The following is a 17,016-nucleotide window of genomic DNA, read 5'->3' as shown; positions in this document are numbered from 1 at the left end:
TGGAGAGAGACTGGCTGCTGGATTGAAAACTGTGGCTTACTGAGGGGGTGGGCGTGGGAATGCAAGCACTACCCCCAAAAAGTACAGTGGTACCTCAGGTTAAGTACTTAATTCGTTCCGGAGGTCCATACTTAACCTGAAACTGTTCTTAACCTGAAGCACCACTTTAGCTAATGGGGCCTCCTGCTGCTGCTGCGCCGCCAGAGCACGATTTCTGTTCTCATCCTGAAGCAAAGTTCTTAACCCGAGGTAATATTTCTGGGTTAGCGGAGTCTGTAACCTGAAGTGTATGTAACCTGAAGCGTATGTAACCTGAGGTACCACTGTAATTCATTCTGACCCCCTGACTCCACTGCCCCACTCACTTTCCCATGATTACTCAACAGAAAGGTATCCGCCACAAAAACTTATGGAATATGCAGCAATGGCGAAACTTACCGGAAGAATAAGAAATCAAGCTAAGCTTTTTATAAAAGAATGGAAATGGTTTGTTGCAGGAAAATTGTAAACAGATAAGAACACTGGCAGGATTATTGTAACAACCTGCAGTTTCATAAGAGCATATATTTAAAGAAGATGAATAAATGAGCAAATTAAGTTAATTTGGATATGCAGAAGATATTAAAAAATAAATTTAAGGAACTGCAGAAAGAGGGGGAAGGAAGTCAAGTTTTGAAATGTCAAAGTGAATGTAAAGTTAGTGAAATATATAAACCTGAAAAGTAGGAAGGAAGGATGGAAGGAAGGAAGGAAGGTATTCTGCGCATACTAATTATAACGTCATAATAAATGCCCAGGAAACAAAAGTCCTACTGGGCACCTTAAATATAAATATAGTAAATAAAGAGCAAAATAAACTGGGTGTTAAAATCAGCCTGCAGTCCTAAACCAGCGTACTTAAAATTCATCTCCATCAAAATCAATAAGACTTTGTCAGAGAAAATATATTAGACGGGAGCCTGAATGTGAAATACACCATTATTTCTTTAACTTGTAGGGCACGGTTTGGTTGACACCACCAGAAGCACACTTTGCCCAGAGGAGGGTTTAGGGGAGCACGACCAGTTTGCCCACACTGGCCGCCAAGCTGAGAGGGAGCTGCAACAATGACGAACAGAAGGCGAGGGGGGTGCCCCAAATTTTGGCATCACACAGGGCACCACTGAAATTCTAAAGCCCAAAGTCCACCCCTGCTTTGCCTATCCTGTGCCCCTTTGATATATCCCCCATAACGCCTCCGTTCCAGCTTGCATCCCTCCTATTGGCTCCTCTGAATCACGGCTCGTCAGAATTTTGTTAGTGAGTCTGCTAAAGCTGTCGTTCTGCCAGCTTCAGAGCTTTCTCTCCAGGGTGTCTATAAGTTATAACTCTCGACGGGGTTGGAACTGCATGCATCTTGTGCCTAATGCACATGCATTTAAATGCTCACAGCAGGAACATTGAGATGCCAACAGCACAAAACCTGCCATCTGGCCATTACACAATGCTGGTGAGAGGCCCATGTTAAACTGTTGATAACAGATTAAAAGACAATCATTATGTTTTTCTTGCATCTCTTTAACCATTATATATATATATATATATGCACGCACATGCACAAATGTTATGCAGATTGCCAGCATCTTTTGTCCTCTTTTTTTGGCAATGCATTTAGTGCAAGTGGCCACTCTGCCAAGTGCCCTCTGATGAGCCCTCTGTAACACTGATGGGCACCTTTCAGTCTTATTTTGTAGTGACAGCAGCAAAAGCACTCAAAAAATGACCAGGGGCTGCCATTTTAATTCCCTCCAATTTTCCCCAATGTCGCAAAGCACCTAATGTAGTGATACTCCAGGGCATTGTGGGAAATTCCCCAATGAATCCTCTCAACAGAATTAAGGAGTATCCTGATCAGCTGCTCAGAATGGGGTTGGTTAAGGCCTAGAAGCCTGAGATTAAGAATCTCATGCTCTACCAACTGAGGTATCCCAGCTGGTTCATATGGTAGTAAGACAATGTCTGCCATCACAGACCTACATACAGTGGTACCTCGGGTTAAGTACTTAATTCATTCCGGAGGTCCATTCTTAACTTGAAACTGTTCTTAACCCGAAGCACCACTTTAGCTAATGGGGCCTCCTGCTGCTGCCGTGCCGCCGGAGCACGATTTCTGTTCTCATCCTGAAGCAAAGTTCTTAACCCCTAGGTACTATTTCTGGGTTAGCGGAGTCTGTAACCTGAAGCGTATGTAACCCAAGGGAAAGGTAAAAGGACCCCTGACCATTAGGTCCAGTCGTGGCCGACTCTGGGGTTGTGGCGCTCATCTCACTTTATTGGCCAAGGGAGCCGGCGTACAGCTTTCGAGTCATGTGGCCAGCATGACTAAGCCACTTCTGGCGAACCAGAGCAGTGCATGGAAACGCCCTTTACATTCCCGCCAAAGCGGTACCTATTTATCTACTTGCACTTTGACGTGCTTTTGAACTGCTAGGTTGGCAGGAGCTGGGACCGAGCAACGGGAGCTCACCCCATCTTGGGGATCCAAACGGCCAACCTTCTGATCGGCAAGCCCTAGGCTCTGTGGTTTAACCCACAACGACACCTGTGCCCCGTAACCCAAGGTACCACTGTATATATCTTCCTCTTTCCTCACCCACTCTGCTGCCAAGGTCCATTGCCTCTCCCGGCAATATGTTTATCAGAGGCGATGATGGGATTAGGAAAAGCCAAGTGATGAGCTTTTCCAGGACTGTTCCACTTCATGGTAAAGGGGTGTGCTTGTGTGATGTATCAGCGTTCCTTGATGGGAAGAAAATTCCATAAAGCAAGCAAACTAAGCATAGATATAAGGGGTTGGATGCAACATCTGGCCGACCCACTGAAATTAATGGGCATGAACCAGAGGCTTTTTTACTAGGAATTTTAGACGCAGAGATACCAAAGGAACAGAAACGATTATTTATGTATGCAACGGCAGCGGCGCGGATACTGCTGGCCCAGAGATGGAAAGAAGATAAAGCCCCGACCAGAGATGAATGGCTGATGAAGATGATGAACTACGCTGAAAAGGCGAAAATGACCGGGAAAATCAGAAACCAAGGAGAGAGGAACTTGAATAAGGAATGACGAAAAATTACAACGTACTTAAGAGAACACTGTAAACAACTAAAAACTTTGGCAGAATTTGAGTAATGCTTCTTATGTACTAAAAATGAAGGGGAAAATTGGACTATTTAAGAAAAACAGAGAAATATGAGGCAGATGGAAAAGATTGAAAATGGTAACCATGGAAGGGTGGAGGGGAGTCTAAGGATTCAGAGAATCCTAAATGGTGATGATCAGGCATGTCCAACAGGTAGACCGTGATCCACTGGTAGATCAGTGGACGTCTGTGGTAGATCACTGGCTCCCCCCAAAGAACTCCAGAATCTTTGGCTCCCCTAAAAAGCTCAACAACTTTGACCTGCACCCCAAAAAAGGGAGTAGATCACTCCCAGTTTTTAACTCTGTGAGTAGATCGCAGTCTCTTGGAAGCTGGCCACCCTGCTGATGATGATGTTTAATGTTTGAATTTAAATGTGTAGTGTAAAACTCAATAAAAAGATTAATGGACATGACTAACTTACTCCCATTGATTTCAATGGATTGGCTCTGATTATGATTAACATTGGCTAAAACCTGATTAGCTATTTCACTCCCCCCATATGTGGAGTACAGGTTGTGGAGTACAGGCTGTGGAGTACAGTGGTACCTCAGGTTAAAGACGCTTCAGGTTAAAGACACTTGATTTCTTATTCTTCCGGTAAGTTTCGCCATTGCTGCATATTCCATAAGTTTTTGTGGCGAATACCTTTCTGTTGAGTAATCATGGGAAAGTGAGTGGGGCAGTGGAGTCAGGGGGTCAGAATGAATTACAGTGGTACCTCAGGTTACATACGCTTCAGGTTACATACACTTCAGGTTACAGACTCTGCTAACCCAGAAATAGTACCTCGGGTTAAGAACTTTGCTTCAGGATGAGAATAGAAATCGCGCAGCGGCAGCACAGCGGCAGCGGGAGGCCCCATGAGCTAAAGTGGTGCTTCAGGTTAAGAACAGTTTCAGGTTAAGAACAGACCTCCAGAACGAATTAAGTTCTTAACCAGACGTACCACTGTACTGCTCCCCTTGTAGCCTGAATTGGTACGGTCCTGAAAAAGCTTCACCTTTTGGCTCTAAACCACCTCTTGGAATCAAGCTGTTCCGAGGCAGTTGCCAATTTAAGCATCCTGCTTGCCTCTGCCGCATGAAAGATCTGGCCCAACTGCGCAAACAACTCGGCTGGTTGCTTGGGGCAACTGTGTATGTATTTAAGGGCATCATTCCAACGAAGCACCAGGCAGTCTGAGAGCTGTGATGCCGCACAGGGTGCTGGTCTGTAATGCTTGGATCTCGCACAACTGTTTCAGGGGGAAAGACTCCACAACATGGAGAATCGGGGCCTTTTTTGCAGCTCCTAAGCCAGCCTCAGACTGTGGCATCTCTTTGGGTGTTGCTACCTCCCCTGGCATGGACATAGCCAGGGGGCCAGCTGCCCCTACTAAATCAAGTAAATAAATAACAATACTTAACAAAAAGTAGAAATAATCAGAATATTTGAAATTGAGATGCCCTACCACAAAAAAAGGCTCTGCTCATCTCTCTTGCTCAGCCGACAGATGTCATTCAGTACCTTACGGAGAGTGAAGAACTGGCTAAGGTCAACGATGATAAGGGAACGTCTCAGTGGGCTACGTTTAAATGCTGAGGTTTTCAGTAAATCCAATAAAACTTGTTCAGATTTTTTTTTTAAGATGAGAAAAGGCGTGTTCTTTGTAATTTTGCAAAACATACCCGTTAACAGCATGAAAGCTACTCTCCGGTGTTAATTTTGATGGTTTCATTTTTATTTAACTTCCTAGTTTTCCAGTGAGTGAAGATTTTGACAGATTTTTCTGAGCGCTTGGGGTCAAAAGAAAGTAATTTAAAACAACTGTGGTCGAGACATTTCACTCCAATTTGGCTAGACAGAGCCAGACAGAGGATGATGACAGGTGTGTGTCCTGCTCCCCCACTAACATAAATCCTAGCTATGCTCATGTCCCCTGCATTTCATCCCTGATTGTTTACATCCGTTGCACTTAAGCATTATGGAATCATAGAGTTGAAAGGGACCTGCTCCATGCAGCTTACAGCATCCTTGACAAATGGCCTTCCACTGTCAAACAGCTCTTTGAAACATCCCAGTGCGTATAACTGTTACCCTTACAACAGCCCTGCAGGGCAAGCCGGTAGTACTATCCACACCATGAGTAGGCAAACTAAGGCCCGGGGGCCGGATCTGGCCCCATCGCCTTCTAAATCCGGTCCGCGGGCGGTCCAGGAATCAGCATGTTTTTACATGAGTAGAAGGTGTCCTTTTATTTAAAATGCATCTCTGGGTTATTTGTGGGGCCTGCTTGGTGTTTTTACATGAGTAGAAGGTGTCCTTTTATTTAAAATGCATCTCTGGGTTATTTGTGGGGCCTAGGAATTCGTTCATTCCCCCCCCCAAAAAAATATAGTCCGGTCCCCCACAAGGTCTGAGGGACAGTGGACTGGCCCCCTGCTGAAAAAGTATTTCACCTGTAGCTTCCCCACCCCACTTTACTCCAATGGACCTGGCTCCCAACTCCAGTGTCATCACTGTCAAAAGGGCCCAACCAATCAGTGCTCTGAACAGCTGGTTCATCCTGGAAATAAGTTTGGTTCTCTCGGGATTTGGAAGGTTGTACGTCTGCCCAAAGAGTGATGAGTGTGGATCCTCGACTGGCTCTCCACTCTGCCTCTCACAGGTCTTTAATGGAGGTGAGATTTTAACTGGAAACTTGGTTTCCTGATAGGGAAATTTGCAAGTGCTATTAAAAAGCAGAGACATCACCTTGCCAACAAAGGTCCGTATAGTTAAAACTATGGTTTTCCCACTAGTGATGTATGGAAGTGAGAGCTGGACCAGAAAGAAGGCTGATCACCAAAGAATTGATGCTTTTGAATTATGGTGTTGGAGGAGACTCTTGAGAGTCCCATGGACTGCAAGAAGGTCAAACCTATCCATTCTTAAGGAAATCAGCCCTGAGTGCTCACTGGAAGGACAAATCCTGAAACTGAGGCTCCAGTACTTTGGCCACCTCATGAGAAGAGAAGACTCCCTGGGAAAAATGGAGGGCACAAGGAGAAGGGGACGACAGAGGACGAGATGGTTGGACAGTGTTCTCGAAGCTACCAGCATGAGTTTGACCAAACTGTGGGAGGCAGTGGAAGACAGAAGTGCCTGGCGTGGACTTCCGGGTTAGCGCCATCAGCTAATGGCGGATTCCCTCTGATCTGGAGGGACTAGCTCCGCGGAAATTGGGTCTATACCGCAACGGCGAAGCGGAGACCCTATAGAAATCATAGGCGGGTGAAGCCTATGAACGTGGGACTCGGCAGGCACCTTTTGCGCCCCCCCAACTCGCAAGGAGACCCGTTTACGGGCTTCGGAGCGGAGCGGGGTGAGTGGCGCGGTGCTGTGAGTCAACTGCTTTTTTCGCGAAGCGAAGCCGCATAGCCGTTGCTGGAGAGCGCTGACGTTTTCTTGTGGACAATTGGATTTTAAACAACAACCTGTGAGTAGAACGGAAATTTGGCTTTTAAAGTATTTTTAAATTGGCACCGATCGGGGAAGGTCTAAACAGGAAGTCCACCTCCCCTTTCTGTAAATAAACGGAAGCAAAGAATTTGTTAACTAAGGTCCTGGAGAGCCTTACGTAAAGGATTTAAATTCCACTGATTGAAACAACTATCAATTTATTTTTTTAGAAGCAGGGAAACCTGCAGGAGAGGGTTAAAATTTAGGAACGGAAGTGCCACTTCCCTAAACCCGGGAGCGGTCGGTGAGAGCCCGTTGACGGATAAATTTGGCAGCTGTCAAGTTAGCTGTCAAGATACAAGCTAGCTATTAAGATATAAAAGAAGGACTTTGTTTCTACTGTCCGTCTCAGTATTTAAAAAGAAGGAAGGAACTGTTACAATCTTACGTTTGGGACCTTTGGGACTGTGCTGGAAGGAGTGATAAAAGGAACTTGTGTCCCTTTAGAGGGAGCTTTGGGACATTGTCGTAAGGATGCAGCTGGGAAATTGTTCAAGATAAAAGTTTTGAGAAACTAGCTTTGACCTTGGATTTCCTAAGGATGGCGGTCGGGAAGGAAGTCGAGTGTCAATTGAACAGAACATTTTATCTCTTGGGAAAGCTGCAAGACCAGATAAATGTTATGGCTACCAATGCTGTAACCTTGGAAACAAAAGTGGACATCAGTAAAGAAGTTAACCCGGCACAGGAATCTTTTCCAATTGAACAAATTGAAGAATCTGAGAAGGAGGAATTTGTTGTGATTAAAGTGATGCAAGGGGGAGCCGTGACCCCACAGAGGCAAATGGCGGATTATAACTTGAGGCCGTACACGATGGCAACTAGGAGGAGCCAACCTTTGGAGATGGAAGCCCGGCTTGGTTTGGAAAATGAAAGATGGAGAGATCACCCTATGTGGAGATCAAATGACTTTTGCGACACAAATCTGAGTCTAGCGGAGGCTGGAGTTTTTGGGGCCTTTGGATTTGAAAAGAGTGTGAAGCAAGATTTGGAATATCCTATAGGCCCTACTCTTAACTATGGAAGTCTGGCATACCTGCTAAGAAGGAATATGACCACCGATGGGTTGGAGTTTCTCCGAGATCTGTTTGTTAACACCAAAGACTACCAAAAAGACCGGCAGAGGGGACATGAAAGAGATTTAAGAGCCTCGGACTTAAGATCACCGGGTTGATGGTTTTTTGAGATTGATGGAACTATTGTAAGGGGCCGAAACCAGGGAGGGGAGTGGGTGAAAGAAAATTGGGAATCTAAAATGTATATATTATAATTTGTTTTTCTTTTTATCTTTTAAGGAGAGATGGGGAAATCGTGGAATGGATTTTTTTCTGACCTTAGGGGAAACGTTTTAAGAATAAGCTCAGACATATAAGTTTTAATGAGAAATAAGATTAAATAAAGTAAAAGTGGATGATTAATTGGGGAAAGAAAGAATGGGAAATTATAGTATAAAAAGATAAGATATAAGGATAAAAACAAGGTGAAGGATTTGCTGAAATATATATATGAATTAGAATACAAAGAGGGGAGGTGTGAGGAGGTCAAGGAGACAAGTTAAGAAAGGGAGTTATATTAAGGTTTGATCTGTTTTTTGTCTTTCTTTTATGTTTTTTGGACTGTGTCTTTTTTATTTTTTATTTTTTCCTTTTTAGTTGTGTTTGCTTCTTTTATTTTTCTAGTTTTATTTTTTTCTTGGATATGCTTTGTCTTTACATATTGTGTTTTCTTTTGTAACCTTTAAAATTTGGATAAATATTATTTTTTTTAAAAAAAGGAGTGCCTGGCGTGCTCTGGTCCATGGGGTCACAAAGAGTCAGACACGACTAAATGACTAAACAGCAACAAAAAGTTATGTGTATAGATGCACATTCAGAAATAATAGCTGTCATTTAAATAGAAATATCTCTGACCCATCTGATGCCTGGGTGCTAACTGTTGATGGGCAACTTTGAGGCTCCCATTCTCCCTTCCTGGGGTTCTTTATCTTTAAACTAGGTGGCCGGACAGCCCTTCAAATAGAGGATACTTTCACATATAAGACTGCCCTCTAACAGTCCTTCAAACAGATAGGAGTTGTACTCTCCCAACATCTAGAAGGCACAACCACTTTCACTACCTCTGAAACAGAGGCCTGTCCTCAAGTAGAACACTTGGTTACCCTACTTCCAGGCTCAAAGCTCACACTTTCTTTCTTTTTTAAAAATTACATCTTTATTGGTTTTTCAATTAATTTACAGCCATCGTAAATAAAAATTATGTCACTTATCTACTTGTTTTGTTGTTATTTTGTTTGCACCAGACTTCCTTCCACCTCTGTACTTGGGTCCATAGAATTCTATGTTATATGCCTTTCCAATCGTATCTAATATTCCATTTACCATCTTTTCCACTGTTTCTACTAGTTATCTTTACAAGGGTCATTCTAGCCCAGCCAAAAATTGTTAAATCGCCGCAGTAATCTTCCAGATATTTTTTTTAAAAAAAATATTCCAATTTCTGTTAAATTTTTGGTACTCTTGGGTCTCTTAACTGGCCTGTCAACTTATCCAAGCTCACACTTTCAACCAGCCATGCCAGCTCTCAAGAATTCTTTTCTGTTTTAACCAACCAGCCAACTCATTTTGCTTTCTGGATATTGTTCTCTCTTTTTTTTTAGCCAAAATTAGGTCATCAGCAAATGTTTCTCTAATACATTTAACCCCTGCCCCTGTGTATCAAATACACACACAGAAGCCCTCCTTCAAAAAATAATCTGCAAAAAACTGACCACCTCTCCCCTCCCCTTACCCCTGAAAGATGACGCTTTCTTCCTGGTCTCCTGCTCCCCAAGTACTGTAGAACTACACCGCTTTCCTGCTTACTCCTTTATGCTGGGCTGATTGCACCTGCTAGGTGATACTGATGTGCGATGCATCTTGGCACAGAGGCATGGAAAGGCTGACTCCACCTCTCCCAGCCACTGACGCAATGGCTGTTGGTCCTGGGGCGACATTCCCCCACCCTCATCCATGCCACCTTCTCTCCAAACCACTCCCACTGGCATCTTGCACCCTCTAGCAGAAGGCATTTCTGCTCCACCGATTGCATAAGCACGAGGCGAGAGTCACGTGTGATGTCCTGGAGGCTTCAAGAAAGGTCATTGGATCCAACCCTCTGCTCCAGTGATCAGCCCGCAGTCGGTCAGGAGCAGAGAGCAGGAGCAACAGTATACAACCATGAGGGTGTGCAGAACAGAGAGCTTGAGTAAGTGAGCCAGGTTACGTGCTCCGATGCCCCCTCTAGGGTCAAACCAAGGTATTGCACTTCCCCCAAGCAAAATTGGAAAAGTACATTTCAGGATCCCTTGCACAGTGTCTCAGAGGAGAGTTGGGGGGGGGCAATTTAGGTTCTCCTAGGTCTGTGACAACTCTCACTTGTAAGTGGATGGGGTTATTTTAGCTGCATCAGGACACAAATTTGGAGAATGAGCCCAATATTAGTATATAGGTTCTGGGGTTATTACAATCAGTAAAATGGATTACGTTTTCTCCTCTGCTTGTAAAGATGTATTGTAAGAATAACAAATGTCTATCCTTTCCCCGCTTTTTAAATAATAAATAATAATTATTATATTATTTTTATTATTTTTATGCCACATATCTGACTGGGTTGCCCCAGACACTCTGGGCGGCTTCCAGCAAAATATAAAAACATAACTAGTTGGATCCCACCTTCAAAGTGTAATCAAATAATCAGCTAGTTCAACTGATTTAAAAAAATTCTATTGACTAAAAAGTTAATGCCAAACAGTGTACCAATTAATTGGGCGGGGTTTAGTTGTCGTTTTAAGTCACTTTTAATACAAATACGGCAGGTGGGCAATTTTAAAAAGGATTTGCTTTTTTCCTTCAGAACGATAGTTTTCACTCAAACGCAGAATTATGCATATCTAACTGATTGATTAATCAACTACTGGAATGAACTAAAAGTCATGCAACCGAGGCTACAGTCTCCCCAGGGACTAACTCCCATGAAACTCAATAGACTTTACTTTGCAGTGAACATGCTAAGATTGCACTGTAAGACTTTTTTGCAAGCCGCTTTGTGGTTTTCTACAATCAAGCGCAGTATATAAATTTTGTGAAGTAAAAAACTTAAATAAATACGACTGCAATCCCTATACACACTTCTCCGGGACTAACTGAGCTGAGTGGAAAATTGTGGTGTGAACCCCCTCTTAACTACTAGCTTGTTTTTGGTTTTCCTGAAGGAAAAACTCTGGTCCTTGGAGACTTAGAGAGGAGTTAAAGAGATAAAAGGTTTTAAATTTACAGAACAAGGTTGGTAAAACAAAGGATGTGTCAGGAGACAGAATTCTTCCTAGAAACACTTATATTTATATATTAAATTCAGTGGATTTTACAGACTTCTAAACAAGGTAGTGAACATACAGCTTTTCAATTATTTCACTTCAATTCCTTAAACTGATTTGTATAGGTGCTACAGCTTAATAATACTTTGGTTCTTATACAAGGTGGTACTTTCTGTCAGTTTGCCAGCCTTCTATAAAACGCATTCCCAAGGCTCCTCTAGCAGTATAACAGACCCAAGGGATCACCACACCTTCTCCTGACAGTTCTGGGGTTGCACCGCGAGGTTTCTTGTAACTGCGCGACATTGCTAGTAAATGCAACACGGCTAGTCAATTTAACCCACGGCAAATGCTTTCCCCTAACTTGAGAAAGGTGCAAACGGTGCAAAGGAAAGACTCTCAGAACCTGCTGCCCCATCCTGGGATCGTAGGTTTGGCTTGGCTTGCCCGCAGGAGTGCTGCTGGTTACTATTATGAGAAGGGACTTCGCTTTGCACATTTTGACCGCTAGATTAAAAATTTCCTGCAGTCAGACTTTTCTAGTGATCAAGATGCCGGTGGGTGACTGACATCCAAGCGCCTTTATATACAGATACGAGAGATGATTTATTAGCTGTGAACGAAGGATCGGAGTATATATCAAGGCAAAGAAGTATCAGCTATCATAAATGATGTAGCCATCTGTTGACGGGGGAGGGGTGCAGAAAGGAGGGAGAGATGGTTGCACCTCGTCTCATTATTTCTATATGTGTCAATATATGTGTGTGGACAATATTGAAATTTAATTTCCATCATAATTTCCATCATAATTTCATTATTATTATTATTATTATTATTATTATTATTATTATTATTATCATTATTATTATCATTATTATCAACATCATCATCATTATTATTATTAGCAATGGCCACACTAATATCAAAATACATCCATTTTACAAAATAACACTGAAATTAAAGAGGGGAGGCAGCACCGAAATAGAATTTATTCAGCCTGAAATGTTCCAGTCAAAATCTTTGCAAGCGGCACCGAAAAACAAAAGTGGAAAAAGCAGACCTCTCCACGTGCTCTGTTCTTAAGAATTCGCCTTGCTTTAAAGTTTAATTGAAATTTCTTGGGATCCGTAACTTATAATAAACACAAAGCAGCATAACCACATACACAAAAGAGAAGCTCAGAGGGCAGGGATTTGAACCTGGCTCCTAATCTGACCATCTAACCGCTATTCCACACTGTTTTTCTTGAAAAGTCTTTTATAGGGAGGCGAGAGTCTTAGCTAGGGGAACAAAAACTGATACGAGGTCTCTTCCCTCCCTTTCTCTCATATTTTAAGGCATATTCCTAATTGCAAACAATTTGCTCTTGCTTGTTTCAGCCTCTTAGAATGCAGTGATGGGGGGGTGCCTTGTCTTGAATTTGAGGCGGCAATAGAGCATCCATATTTTGGGGCGTTTTAGAGCCATGCTTGGCACTCTGCCACACCTCTTTGCAGCCTGTCTCTAGTTGCTCCTTCCATGTGGGATGTGTGTGTGTGTCTTTGCAAACGACCCACCTTTGGTCGGCCTGATGTGCCGTTTCCAAATATTTCCTGGAGCAGCTTGGGAAGGAACACACACAAGAGAGAGGCAACGAGCGCAGTTCTCTGCTTAACATTTGTCCGAGATCTGAACACACCAGGCCCGCACGATCTAAGAGTGGCTTTATTCCGACCAAAGATTCTTTGATTTCCATTCCTCGTTAGCAAGGACCGCACAAGGCAGCTCAGAAGCCTCACACAGAAGCATGCACAAAAGGCAGGTTCTTACATGCACAGGAGAACCCAAAGACAAGGTGATGAGGGACCCAGGGACCAAAACCACCCTATTGTTTCTCAAAGCACTGTGAGATTGTGGGAAACATCCAACCATCGCCACCCTCAATGGGTGCCATCGGGACAGGACTATAGGGCAAGGGGTCCTGGGCTCCACTCAGCAGAAATATCGCGAGGGTCCCCAAAACACCAGCAGGGCTGACTTTACACACTGCAAATTACATAATCGAATACACCATAGCTGTCAACCTTCCCTTTTTTTGCGGGAAATTTCCTTATTCCAGTGGCGTTTCCTGCTGCTTCCCGCTGCTATCCCGGATTGTTAGATATCCCGTAGACTGTCCCCGGGACAGGTGAGGCTGCTGATCCCTTATTTTCGAGGCTGCTGATCCCTTATTTTCAAATCTGAAAGTTGACAGCTATGAATACACTTTCTATAGAAGCCCCCTTCCCACTGTACGGTTATTAAATCTGGAGTCTAAAATTACCAAATTGCACCACGGACCACCCTAATAGGCCCAACAACCACTTCTCTCTCCCTCCCTCCCTCCCTTTAATTTTATTAAAAAGGGTTCTTCAGCATCTCTGCCTAGGTGACCTTTATGACACACCTAAGGACCCTTACCAGGCTTGGCGGGTTCAGGCATGGCTGTAATCTCTGGGCTGATACGCTGTGCCTGTCTGAGTTTGGGATCTCCCTGGAGAATGCACTTGGCTGGGTTGCTTTAAAGACCCAGCAAAGGGGACACTGAGAAGGCGTCACCTGACCCCCGGGGACCATTGCCAAATTCCAGAGCTGTGGCATAAACGTCTTCAAATCCCGGGCTTGGCCTTACTAGAAAAAGAACCCAGCTGGTGGGATGGGAGGGAGAGGGAAAGGCGGCCAGGAGCCAAGTCAGACTCAGAAAGCAAAAAACCCGGGGGGATAGTTCAAGGGAATAGCACCTCCATGAAAAGGGGCGTAAATATTTCCCAAAACATTGCTCCTTTAAGACACAAAACAAAGGAAACCATATTGGCCACAAGAAAATCCTTTAAAAATAATATTTTAAAAAATGTTTTTTTCCTAATGAAAGAAAGAAAGAAATTCCTTTTAAAACCCACTGTTTACATACCCACCAACATTTCTCCAATGAAAATAGGGACTTTTATTATTATTATTATTATTGACACAAAAGAAAGGAAACCGTATTGGCCACAAGAAAATCCTTTAAAAATAATAATCATAAATATTTTTTCCTAATAAAAGAAATTCCTTTAAAAATCCACTGTTTACATACCCACCAACATTTCTCCAATGAAAATAGGGGCTTCCAATATTATTATTATTATTATTATTATTATTATTATTATTATTATTATTATTTAAACCCCACCTATCTGACCGGGTTGCTCCAGCCACTATGGGCAGCTTCCAACATATACAAAAACATAATATAACATTAAACGTTTTAAAAACTTCCCTATACAGGGCTGCCTTCAGGTGTCTTCTAAAGGTTGTACTGTATAGTTAGTTATCTCCTTGGCTTGGGGGGGGAGGGTCGCAAAACTCCATATCCTCCAACACTTCTCTGATGAAAAGAGGGACATTTCAGGATAAAATCAGAAACCAGGACGGCTTCTGCAAATCCGGAACCGCCTCTGGAAAATACACTTGGAGGGTCTGTGTTTATCAAAAAATAGCGAGCAAGCTTTTCTGAGTTTTCCAGAATTCTCTATCATCAGCCACTACCCTGACAAAGAACTCTGGATAATTCAAAAGCTTGCTCTCTATTTTACATCGTTTTGGTTTGACCTAAAAAGAAAAGGTATTGCCCACCTGCAGACGTCGGAGCCCCTTAAGGCAGTGCTTAATAAACCAAAGTTGTACATTTCATTTTGATTATTTGTTTCCCCACCATCCCACAGTTCAGAGAACCTCCAGGTGGCTTACAGACTTCCAAAGCAGTCTAAAATGCCAGTAGCAAAACAAATCAACACAGCCTAAAAAAAGGAAATGAATTGGTGGACAGCAGCTAGGAGCAAATCGATATGAACGACCATTAAACTCTTGGCCCAAATTAACAGGGCAGCATTTGAAAGATAATAATGATAACGGGCAAGTGCAGTTATTAGGGCAAGAGTTTACTCTCTAGGGGTGTCACCACAGAGAAGGCCTTACCTTCAGCAGCTAAATATCTGATCTCTAGGCAAGTAGGACATATAACCGCCATGGAAGATTTTCCTTCCGGTGCAAAGGTCCTAGACGTAGTTGGGCTCTGACACCTCAGTCACAGGCAGTCTTAGCAATGGACAAGAATGATGGCAAATGGAGTTATCCATCAATATGGCCTGAAGAACTATCACCTTCCTTTCTTCTTCAAATGACATTTGATGGTGCATTAGTCCAGGTAAAGAAAAAGGTCACTCGCATCCACGCCAGACATTTAAAGCACTCCTATACCACTTTAACAGTCATGGCTCCCCCACCCCCAATAGTCCTGGGAACTGTGGTTCGTCACAGAGCTACAGACTCCATTTCCCAGGATTCTTTGGGGGAAGCCATGACAGTGATCTGTTTTTTATAAGACAGCCTTCCTGTTCCTGTACTGCAAGCTTAGCAATTTCCACTAAAACAATGCATTTGTGTGTGTTGTATACGTTTTCAGGCACACTTCTGCCTATTAAACACATTTTCTTGAAACACTTGTTGCAGAGCCTCCAAGTGTCCCTATTTTCCAGGGACAGTCCTGGTTTTTCAGAAACTGTCCTGCTTTCTGATTTGATCCCGAAATGTCCCGCTTTTCTTTAGGACGTCCCTATTTTCCCCACAGAAATGTTGGAGAGTATGGAGTTATGCGACCCCTAAGTCAAGGAACTATACAACCTTTAGAAGACATCTGAAGGCAGTCCTATCTAGGGAAGGTTTTTTTTTAATGTTTAATGTTTTATTATGTCTTTCTATACATTGAAAGCCAACCAGAGAGCCTGGGGCAACACAGTCAGATGAGTGGAGTATAAACTAATAAATAATAATAATAATAATAATAATAATAATAATAATAATAGAATAGGAAAGGATGTCGGCTGTTCGAATCCCAACGACGGGGTGAGCTCCTGTTGCTCGGTCCCAGCTCTGTCAACCAGCAGTTCGAAAGCCACCCAAAAGTGCAAGTAGATAAATAGGTACCGCTTCGGCGGGAAGGAAATGGTGTTTCCGTGTGCTGCTCTGGTTTCGGTGTTCCATTGCTCCAGAAGCGGCTAGTCATGCTAGCCACATGACCCGGAAAAACTATCTGCGGACAAACGCCAGCTCCCTCGGCCTGTAAAGCGAGATGAGCGCCGCAACCCCAGAGTCGTTCACGACTAGACTTAACTGTCAGGGGTCCTTTACCTTTACCTTTTATGTGATTGGGGAACAGCATCACACAATTCAGAGATATGCAGATTTCAAAGGCTGGCTGTGTTTTGGTCCTCATTCCGGTTTGAGAAGTGCACATTAGGTAGTTTCCCTTTAGAACTTAATTTGCCCCCACAAGGAGGCAGTGATGGCCGCCATCTTGGATGGCTAAAGAGGATTAGATCAGGCTTCCTCAGACTCGGCCCTCCAGATGTTTTTGGTCTACAACTCCCATGATCCCTAGCTAGCAGGACCAGTGGTCAGGGATGATGGGAATTGTAGTCGCAAAACTTCTGGAGGGCCGAGTTTGAGGAAGCCTGGATTAGATGAATTAATGGAGGTAAAGGCTCTCAGTGGCTCCTGGCCATGATGACTATGCTGTACCTCCATAGTTGAAGGAAGCATGTTTCTGAACATCAGCTGCTGGAAACGACAGGAGCAGCTCTCTCACTTCCCATAGGCATCTGGTTGGCCACTGTGAGAACAGGGTGTTGGACCAGATGAGTTGTTAACCTGATCCAGCACAGCTCCTATTATGTTCTTAAAATGAAAACAAAAATAAATTTCTCCCCCTCTCCCTACTCCCAGCCATAGGCTCAGACCTACCGAGTGTCCCTATTTTCCAGGGACAGCCCAGGATTTACAGAATCCATCGCAGCATCATGGACTACTTGCAACAATTTATTTTTAAAAAACCACAGTAAAACATCGAACATTAAAAACCTCCCTAAACAGGACTGCCTTCAGATGTCTTCTAAAAGTCAGATAGTTGTTTATTTCCTTTACATCTTGGGGGGGGGGCCTTCCC

At 43.4% G+C, this 17,016-nt stretch overlaps 1 protein-coding gene across 4 annotated transcripts in view; it reads right to left on the bottom strand.

The window, feature by feature from the left end:
* The window catches only part of MYBPC2 (myosin binding protein C2), a 70,730-nt gene extending 55,419 nt beyond the window's left edge, over nt 1-15,311 (bottom strand). Inside the window, exon 1 of one of the 4 annotated variants that reach the window (XM_083582486.1) lies at nt 14,991-15,311. In XM_083582486.1, the coding sequence (XP_083438612.1) occupies nt 14,991-15,042 (52 nt within the window). In that variant the 5' untranslated portion in view covers nt 15,043-15,311. Of the gene's footprint in view, nt 1-13,454; nt 13,609-14,990 lie in introns of those variants that run through there. The other 3 variants (XM_083582487.1, XM_083582488.1, XM_083582489.1) reach the window with 3 other exon arrangements.
* Nucleotides 15,312-17,016: the final 1,705 nt, after the last annotated feature.

Source organism: Podarcis filfolensis (assembly GCF_964270895.1).
Source record: "Podarcis filfolensis genome assembly, chromosome: 13".
NCBI classification, from domain to species: domain Eukaryota; kingdom Metazoa; phylum Chordata; class Lepidosauria; order Squamata; family Lacertidae; genus Podarcis; species Podarcis filfolensis.
Note: the sequence above shows the minus strand (reverse complement) of the source record. Positions and strands in the feature narration are given on the sequence as shown.